The sequence below is a fragment of the Chanodichthys erythropterus genome, chromosome 18, assembly GCF_024489055.1.
Source record: "Chanodichthys erythropterus isolate Z2021 chromosome 18, ASM2448905v1, whole genome shotgun sequence".
Lineage (NCBI taxonomy): Eukaryota > Metazoa > Chordata > Actinopteri > Cypriniformes > Xenocyprididae > Chanodichthys > Chanodichthys erythropterus.
This window is the reverse complement of record NC_090238.1, coordinates 26,332,889-26,343,418: the sequence shown is the minus strand read 5'-3', so window position 1 is coordinate 26,343,418 and position 10,530 is coordinate 26,332,889. Positions and strand designations below refer to the sequence as shown.

The 10,530-nt window shown below is 35.7% G+C and overlaps 1 protein-coding gene across 1 annotated transcript; it reads right to left on the bottom strand.

The window, feature by feature from the left end:
* Positions 1-4,855: 4,855 nt before the first annotated feature.
* ptafr (platelet-activating factor receptor) lies at positions 4,856-9,866 on the bottom strand. The gene is made up of 2 exons (XM_067367862.1): positions 9,750-9,866; positions 4,856-7,326 (listed from the first exon to the last, which is right to left on the bottom strand). The coding sequence occupies exon 2, from the start codon at positions 7,315-7,317 to the stop codon at positions 6,235-6,237; it is 1,083 nt and encodes a 360-aa protein (XP_067223963.1). The 5' UTR covers positions 7,318-7,326; positions 9,750-9,866; the 3' UTR covers positions 4,856-6,234.
* Between the last annotated feature and the right edge of the window lie 664 nt (positions 9,867-10,530).

Below are 10,530 nucleotides of genomic sequence, written 5' to 3'. Positions count from 1 at the left end.
CAGCCTTGGTAAGCATAAGAGACTGTATTTTTTACACGTATCCACAAAAACACCACTCTTGCAATTCAACTATAAATGAGTTCTGTTTCAATGTGAGTGAATCATGTTAACATTAAGAAAGCACTCTCAGGCCTAGTGTTATTTTCTTTGCTCTCTAACAACAGACCTGTATGTAGAGTTTAATATAAAAACTAGAAAAAAAAAATCTAGACACCCAAGAAGTAACTTAATTTGGGGGGAAAACAAAACGCAGCAGATCTTTTCTTCCATATTTTGACATCCGAGTGTAACGGCTCATTAAAAAAAAAGAAAAAATGTTGTTGACTGAATTTTGAGATGTGGAATGAAGTCTTGCATATGTCATGAGTCATGAAAGTTTGACTAAACTTTACAAGGTCAAAAAGAAAAAAAGATTTAAAAAATATACACGGATGATCTTTAAAGGTGCCCTAGAACGTCTTTTCAAAAGATGTAATATGAGTCTAAGGTGTCCCCTGAATAAGTTTCAGCTTAAAATACCACATCAATTTTTTTTTATTAATTTTTTTAACTGCCTATTTTGGGGCATCATTAACTATGCATCGATTCAGGCTGCGCGATGTTCGTCATGCAAGCTGCATGCATGTGTCGGATCATGTGAGTATAGTATTTATTTGGATATTTACTTTAGATTCTGAATGAGTTTGAGCCTATGCTCCGTGGCTAAAGCTAACATTACACACTGTTGGAGAGATTTATAAAGAATGAAGTTGTGTTTATGAATTATACAGACTGCAAGTGTTTAAAAATTAAAATAGCGACGGCTCTCTTGTCTCTGTACAGTAAGAAATGATGGTAACTTTAACCACATTTAACAGTACATTTTAATGATCCCGACTGTTACGTAACAGTCGGTGTTATGTTGAGATTCGGCTGTTTTCCGGAGGTCTTTTAAACAAAAGGAAATTTACATAAGAAGAAGGAAGCAATGGAGTTTCAAACTCAATGTATGTCTTTTCCATGTACTGAACACTTGTTATTCAACTATGCCAAGGTAAATTCAATTTTTGATTCTAGGGCACCTTTAACATGCATTTAGATAGGGTGAATTTTAATTTCATGCCTTTAAGTAAATAATGTCTTTTTTATTTGTATGTTTATTGCTATAAAATCCCAAATGGAACAATTAGTTAGCAAAGTTTAGTAACAGGCATAACATTGGTGAGTACACGTCTCCATTGTTCCAGTAGTCTATATGGGGTACAGCATATGCTTTATTCAGTGTGAATAACAATCTGTTAACAGCTGAGAACAATGGAACTAGTGTTGAAGAGTCCTATAAGTTGTGTGAGGGCTCCCTCTGCTGATTGGGAGAGAATTGTAAAACCCACATATGTTAAACTATTTCATTTTTATTATCAAGACATTCATTGCATTGTAAATGTTTGAAAAGTTACATGCCTTGCTACAATCTCATGTTTCTAACAGCTTTGTTTTATATAAACAGACTTTATATACATTAGAATAATTATTTCACATTTGCTCTCCAGGGAGTCTGAAAGTCAAAACAATTGTTGAGCTTTTGTTTTTGTTCAGTAAAATTAATAAAAACTTGCTGAACTTTTGATGTAGCAGGCCCCAGCTAACACAGTATTATAGATATTTATTTGTTATGTTTGTTATCCCCTGATTACTTTCTGCTTAATTAAGTCCCTCAAAACACACACACACACACACACACACACACACACACACACACACACACACACACACACACACACACACACAAATAATCAATACAGTCCAATTTTATAAAGTGTGTAAAATTAGCTCATCAAGAAAATGTTCACAGACTAATTCATTGTGAATTTCCATTAGCTAATGATTTGAGGAAAATTTATCCTAATCAGAGAACAGTTTAAGCATTGAATGAGAATGTCCCTTAGAAGGGAAGGAAATTGATTCATTTGATATTTTACAGAAATGTAGTTTACAGCTTTACTTTAAACTATCGAACCATCTGTTTCATCTGTTATCTATTATACACACATTTTCTGTTCTTTTATGAGGTGTGGTTCAGAATGTTGTTCTCTGGTGATCAACTACAGGCCACAGATGCTGTCCATAGCACTTTTAGGGTTCGTTCACCCAAAAATGAATAATGTCATCAATTTTTTTTTTTTTTTTTTTTTTTTATACACTGACTTTCAGACATTTTTTTCAAAGTATCTTATTTGATGTTTCACAGAACAATTAATTTTGGGTTGAACTATGATGACCTGCAAATAATGTACGTTGTGCTTAATCTAAATTAAATAAGTAAATAATATTATTTTATAATTTTGTAGATTAGGGAGGAGTTAGGATATCCTGTTTCAGTAGTAATTGTGCTTATAATTAAAATTCTTGCTATACAAGACTAACCCAATGCAGTGGAGTCACTATTCTGATTAATTTCTTGAATCAACCCTGGGGGGCGCTGATGCAGGCAATGGGAACCTGAACACAGGCATGCATGACTAAAGAAATCTGAGAAAAAAAGAAAAAAAAACTTGCTATGAGCACTTTGCTGTGACTTGACATGGCACCTACATACTGTTGTACTCTCATTGATTTGATTGCTTCTACTATTCTCATTTGTAAGTCGCTTTGGAGAAAAGCGTCTGCTAAATGACGTAAATGAAATGTAAATTTTAAAAATTCATAATAAATAATAATAATGCAAGATGCCCTGTTGAAATATGTGAGATGTCCTTCAAGATGGCTAACTTTGATTGTTTTCCGGGTCACGAGCTGGAGGACAGAGGAGCGAGGAAATGAGAAAGCATCAATTTGAGTATTGAGAAGCACCCATTATGAGACGTAATAAGCAGGTCCCTGGCTCAGATTTTTATTTTGTTAGACTTTGTCTTACTGTAGAAAAATATTATTAGTAAAATCTGTTGCCTTTAGCAATCTTTGTTGCTTTGTTGCATTTTTATGGCAACAGTAACAGTTAAAAAATGGCAAACATTATTCTGTAAATATACCTCTGTGATATTTATTTATTTTTTACTATTTATGTTTGTCTTTATACAAAAAAAAAAAAAAGAGAGCCAGGGAAGTCTGAAATTTTGTTGATTTGACATGGAATGACCCTACAGTTTTTTTGTTTTGTGTTTTTTTTTTTTTTTGTAGAGAATACACAGAAAAGCGAAAACAGTTTAATGATTTTATTTAGCCTTTTCATCATAGATTAAGCATTACGTGATGTAAACAACATCATGTGCAAACATCAATAATCCTTTGAATAAATATAAAACACTTGCTGTACTTTAGTATCTCTAGAATGCGGAACCAATAGTCTTTCATAACTATCCTTCACTCTTCTTTTCTAGTGAAGGAATGAACAGGTTACTCATTCACTTGACAAAAACCCAGGTCCCTATTGTTGCATAACATCTCCTTCATGTACTACAAAAGTCATATGGGCTTGCAACAAAGTGAAGATGAGGAAATGTCAACTATTAGTTTTGGATGAACAATATTTTTACAAATTAAAGCACACATGACATTTTCTTGCCAAACATCCTGCTTAATGCAGGATGCAGAAGTTTATTTTTAAGAAAGGTTCTTCTTAAGCAGCTGTCATACAAGCATTACGCTATTTTAAAATGTGTTAAACCACAAGGAGATAGCGGTGAACATCGCTGCACATCAAATAAATGTCTAAAATGCCACCATAAAACTCTTATATACACATACACACACACACACCATATTAATTAATAAAGAATGCCAAGACATTACTGGGAATTTAAACACATATTTTCATAAAAGTCTGTTTTTGCAATACATTAAATGTAAACCACACATATAAAACAGTTATCTTCAGAAAAATATCACATCCTGTTAAATAAATAACATCATGGCACTACAAGTGGATAAAATGATCTTCAGCAGTTCATAGATTTACAATAAAGAACAAAGTACAAGTCAACAAACCTACAGTTCATAATTGGAATTATTATCACTAAACTTTTTTTATGAAAACAAATAGTTTTATGTCATACAGTCATTTTGTTATAATAAATTTCAATTGTTCAACATTAATGCATTAGATATCATAAACAATGGAAAGTTTTAACAGTATTGAATTGATTGATCTAGATTCATGTTAATTTATGAATATACTATTGAGCTGTAACGTTAACAAATTTAACTTTATTGGATGTAGGCAAGAACAGGGCAATTTATTGGTCATTTTCAGTGGTTTACGTGCACATTTCCCATGGGTGTGTGTGGCTCAAGTTCCCCATTTTGGAAAACATATCATTGCAAAAGAATATGAAGATTTCCTGTGTGACAAAAGCTAAACCACAGGAATGCTCCTCAGAACTACTTCATAATAAGTAAGGCAGTATTTGATAGTGACATCAGACACAAATCAATTGACCACATTTATGTGCAATTTATATTACAAATAATCCAAACTCTTTAGCAGCACGACAACGTCTCCCTTTATGAACAGTGAAACTTTGGTATCACAGAAAACAAATAGCTTCATTCATCAGCTTTAGCCCCTTTCAAGACATTAATCCCAGTAAATAACCATTAAAATACCAGGTTGACTTTTCTACTTGCTTGACTGTTCACACAGGCAATGGCATTGTGTGTTTCTACCGGTAACATACCATTCACACATCAATACCACAATACTGGTAAACTCTGTGATGCTAATCATCAGAAATGACCCCTAAACACTGAGCCATTTTCTTTATCCGCCTGCTTTTGTTTTACTATCTGACCAATTTGACAGCATTTTTTTTTTTTTTTTTTCAATTCTGAGTGCCAGGTGTAAGGGGATGATCACACTAAGTGTTTTTTGCTTTTAAAAAACACAACACTGATAAAACAGAAGTAACTGTATAGTACTGCAGTACTATGGTACGAAAAAGTGACTGCAGAGCCACAGTGCTGATGAATAGAAATGAAGGCAGGGTCTCGAGCGTGAGGCGCTTTCAGATATCCAACTAGCATGTTTACATTGAAAAACAATTAAAAGCAGCAGAGCTAAATGCTTTATGATTGGCCCAAAGCAGACTTCTCACGTCAACACTCGCATATGCTCATACCGGCAATCATATTCTTTGTTCACACACGTTATCATGCCGGTAATTTATTGATAATGTTACAACTTCTCATATATATCTCATTAAATTGCCAGAAAATTACCAATATTTTTTTAAAAAGTCCCATTCACACATGATTTCTAATTGTTAATTTATCATTATTGTATCAGTAAAGACTGTTTTGAGTGAAAGGGGCTATTATGTCTAAAAGAAAAATATATTTCTTCTGTTCTTATCAGTTTATCACCTCACATTTCAGTCAGATTAACCAGCAGCATCCTCTTAACTCATTTGTCTTCTTCATTCTACAGAAAACTATCTATGACAACAAGAACGAACACCATCTTTACCGAGAAAGAGATAAGGGGTTTGTTTGACACATATAAGGTCAATTCCGCCTACACAACATTAAACATTTACTCACACCCTAAGGTTGTTACAAACTTACATGACTTTTTTCTGGGGTATATAAAAAAATATTTTGAGTATGTTTCAGCGTTTTCTGTCCAAATCATTGAGGTCCAGAGCTGTTTGAATGCCACTGACTTTCAAAATCTCGTCTTTTGTGTTCCTCGGAAGAAAGAAAGTCATAAAAGTTTGGAATGGCATCAAGGTAAGTAATTGGTGACAAGCATTTCATTTTGGTTTGGATTGTCTCTTTAAGAGACAATATGACAATATGGAATCACATTATAAATGCTTAATGTTTCAGTATATAAAGCATTTATCAGTACGTGTTGAATAATCATGCTTGAAATATTCTATAGTTTGAAGGAGTTGCCTAACAGTGGCAGCAATTGATAGATGAACATCTAATTTCAAATATCAATCCTTTGGTTGCATTTAAATTCTGCTAATTATTTACCCAGCTCCATTACTTTCTTTGGATACCATTGACTTTCTTTTCATTGTAGAAACATTGAAACATTTTTAAATAATCTTATTATAACCGTTTCTGATTTAACTAAACCCAAAATTTGTGTTCCACAGAAGATTTTTTTGGTGAAACAAACCTAATTTTTAATTTAAATTAAATTCTGCTCAAATATGAAAGATTCAGAATAAGACTCTAACTGATTAAAATGAACACCACATATTTATCAGTGTGTTGCTGCGTTATATGTGTTCTGCTCTTCGACAGCGTTCATAATTCACTCTGATGTCTGCTCTTCAGTGACATAGCCGTGCTTAATGTGTTGCGTGAGCAGTGTTTGTTATTCTTGACCTTTGTGAAATGACCCTGGATGTACTTGCGGAACTTTGTGGTGGCGAAGCAATACACCAGCGGGTCCAGGAGGCAGTTGATCCCCATAAGCATGAGAGTGATCTGGTGAGCATCGTTGAAGCTTTGGCGAGTCTCCGTACTCCATTCATTCAGCTTCAGCACGGACAATGTCCAGGGACCCTGCACCACATGATGGGGCAGGAAACAGATCACAAAGACACCCACGACACCACACAACATCCTCAAAGCTCTGCGCTTGGTACCACCGGGACGCTTTCCCGTGCTGGCTCGAGGCTGACTGATGGGTTGGGACAGAAGAGCTCGAGCGATCAAGATGTTGCAGACAATCACCACTGCGAAAACAAGGAAGAACAAGCCAATAATGATGAAGTGGGTGATGGCCACTGCTTTTCTAACAGAGTGATTCGAGTAGTGATAACCCTCAAAACAGCGATGAATTGTTTTATTCTCAGAATTATCATCCTGGATTCCCGGATCAATGAGGTATTTAACCGATGCCACAAGAGTGATGACCCAGATGACCGATGAGACGATTGCGCCACGTTTCCAGCAGTCAGAAGAGGCAGCCACCAGTGGCCTGGTAACAGCCCAGTAACGGTTAATGCTGATGACAGTAAGGAAGAGAACGGAGCAGTACGTGTTAATGAAGAAAAACGAGCCTGTGATACGGCAGAGGGCATCGGAGTACTTCCAGTCACCGTGATTCACGTAGTAGCCAATCCAGAAAGGTAGAGCGGACACGAACAGCAGATCTGCAACAGTCAGGTTGGTCATGTAGATTCGAATCTCATTCATAGCTTTAGACTCCCGCATATAGTGCAACACATAAAGAGCGTAGCAGTTGGCCAGCAACCCCAAGATAAAGACCATGCCATAGAATATAGGAAAGAGAGTGTAACGAAACTCTGAGTCAATGAATTTGTCTGTTTGATTCTCTTGGCTGCCATTTCCAGTGCTCAACATGGCTGCAGTAGTCGTCATCTTGTGTATCTGACAATAAAACAGAGTGATAAGACAGCATAAAATTAAATTTGATTCCTTCTAATAGTGTTCATCTAAAAAACGATACTGGCCGACAACTGATCTGGAAATCAGGGAGGAGGTATTCTCCTCAGTGTTTATGGTGTTATGGTTGGTTCAATTATATTCATCAAACACTCTCTAGACGCTAAAGGTGAAGCACCTACTATATTAATTGACAATATTAAACTTTGCTTTTAAATTAAAATAAATATAATACATGCATAATATATAAAGCTTTTATTAATAATTACTATATTAATTATTTGGCCTATTGGATTCAAATGCATTGATATAGTCAGATATTTTCTTTCAGCTGTCTTCTCAAACTTTCACTGCAGCAGTGTTTTTTCCTGATTTGTAAATGCATATTTTTCATAACGATCTCTTAATCTTCGGAAGAGACATGAATTGACGTCTCTCTCACAAGAAGTGAATCAAACTGACGTTCTCCTTGTTCCGTGTGATTGGCTGTTTGTCGCACGTGTCACACTTTCAGGTGCACACGCTCTGCAAACTCTGGATTGAGTTGACAGAAAGTTTTATACTGAGCGTTGTGCAACAGTTGATTCTGATCTAACCAGGTTGGATTTATCTGGATTTGTCAACTCCAAACCTTCTCTGAAACTCAGAGTTTGTTCAACTAGCTATGCAACAGGCCACTGGAGGACCACTCTCCTTCAGAGTGTAGCTCAAACCAACTCCAAAACACCTGCATGGAAGATTCTAGTAATCCTGAAGACCTTGGTTTGCTGATTCAGGTGTGTTTAATTATGGTGGGAGCTAAATTGTGCTGAACAGTGGCCCTCAAGGAACTGAGTTTGGCACCACTTCTCTTTTAAGAAAGAGTTGTGGATCACACAGTATGCATGCGATGCTGATATTTACATCACATGCACGATATGTTTAGCCTAACATACGTTTAAAATCCAAAGTTTACTTCAGGCTTTAGAGTCGTCACTTACAGAGATAGGTGAAAACGACACACTTTTTATGTGTTTTAATGAACTAGAAACATGTGGGAGAGCAGCATTTAGACCGGTGACGCCTATTTCCTCTCGCACACTGAGTTCAGAAAATATGCATTCGATCAAAAGTGTTTTTTTCATTATCATCATAACATGTTCTGGAAGCTAAAGCATTAGGGTTTTCTTTCTCATCATTGCATTTTTATCTGCAATCTCTTGCTGTGAGCAGGAAATGAATAGATGAAGCTTCATTTTCTGAAAACCACAGTGCACATTACATCAATATATGTTTTTCATTTCAGTGGTTTCACAGGACTTACAATGTCACATTACCACCAGATACTTTTCAGTATTTTTAGTTGCTTCAGAAACATATATAACAGAACAGACTAAAAACACTATAGACAGTAGACCTTAAAGTATTGACTACAAAACAGCTAGTGAACAGTTCTGCCACTATCACCCAGGAAGTTCACTGAACGTGCTACCTTTTGTGACATGCAAAAGGGGGGCATGCTGTTGCACCACAAAGCATGTTGTCACATTATATGTGGTAAGCTGTCACAGTGTAACATGCCATTAAAAAGCCTATTATAGGCTTTTCAGCAACAGTAAAACAGTTATGAAAAAGTTAATGCAAATAAATTATACATTTTAAACACATGTAGCAGTGTCTCTCCTCAAGAAGATTGTGATAACATATGGTAGACATTTGGCTGAATATATGATATTGTGCTTTTATTGTTCACTTTATAAACAGCTACAAAAATATGATTCAATTGTAATTTTAGTTTCGAGGACAGAATTCACAGATACAAAGCCTGTGACAATAAGCCTGGTCTCCACTATAAAGGATAACAATAACAATGGGTAATTATAAGTAGCACAACACACAATAGTACATTAGCCTACTCCTTTACATTGCAATATTTACATGGCACTAATAATATACTGTTCATCTGTACATAATATATTGTTCATTTAGTTAATCATTGTGCTCCGACACATTTTTATTACATATTAAACATACAGTTGGCTTTTCCAGCATTACATGTGTCAAAGTCTTAGTCATGTGGTGGGGATTTTTTGTCTTATTTCAACATTTGTGGACATGTGTCGCAAGAGCAGAAAAAGGGATTTTATCGATAGCTACTGAGACACCAACAAACTCTTACATAACTGATATGTAAAATGATAATCCTGCTTCTCCTGTTTTTTTATCTGATCCCAACTTTGGCTAAGCAGAAGATATACAACACGTGAACACTAAGTATATACTGCGCGCGGTGCCAAAACTATCTATCATCTGCGTTTGTCTATAACACGTGAAACTCTTGCGTTATATTGTAGCGTCACTCGCTCGCAGTATAGACAGTTTGAATAGCTTCTTAATAAGCACAAAACTACATTTATAGCTTAACCTACCTTGTAACTCCCAGTGAATGTGATGCTCGCGCGCTGATCTCTCAGAGTAAACGCCTTCAGCTTAGCTCCTCGTATTTAACGCGCAGTCACACCTCCACAGTCGCTTCCTATTTCCCCCCATTCCTTCCAGAGAACTTGTAATGCATTTACTATGAATGAAAATGAGAAGCATCTACTTATCCTCTTATCCTACCTCGAGATGAACTGTTGAAGAAACTAATATTTGGATGCTAATAACTGTTTTGGTTCTTGTGTCCATTTGGTTGATCTTGTTTGGGTCAACTCATTAAGTTGAACCTTTCCCAGCAACCTTTAAAGCCTCAAGTTGTTCAGACAAACCTGGAAAACCATATAAAGTATGATCTGGACGCAATAGTCTAATTTTTGCTTATCAAAATTCAAGAGAAGTTGTCTGCCGCTAGGGATGGCAAAATCCTCTGAAAAATGCATGACATACGGGTCTCACAGGACCATTAATTTACTCTATAAGTATAACAAATTGGACAGATTCATTGGAGAAAAAAAAAAAAAAAACATTCTTTTCACTTCCCAGGCCCAGGACTATAAACTTTTCCTGATAATTTACTCACCCCCATGTCATCCAAGATGTCTTTCTTTCTTCAGTCGAAAAGAAATTAAGGTTTTTGATGAAAACATTTCAGGATTATTCTCCTTATAGTGGACTTCAATGGCCTCCAAACGGTTGAAGGTCAAAATTACAGTTTCAGTGCAGCTTCAAAGGGCGTTAAACGATATCAGACGAGGAAAAAAGGTCTTTCTG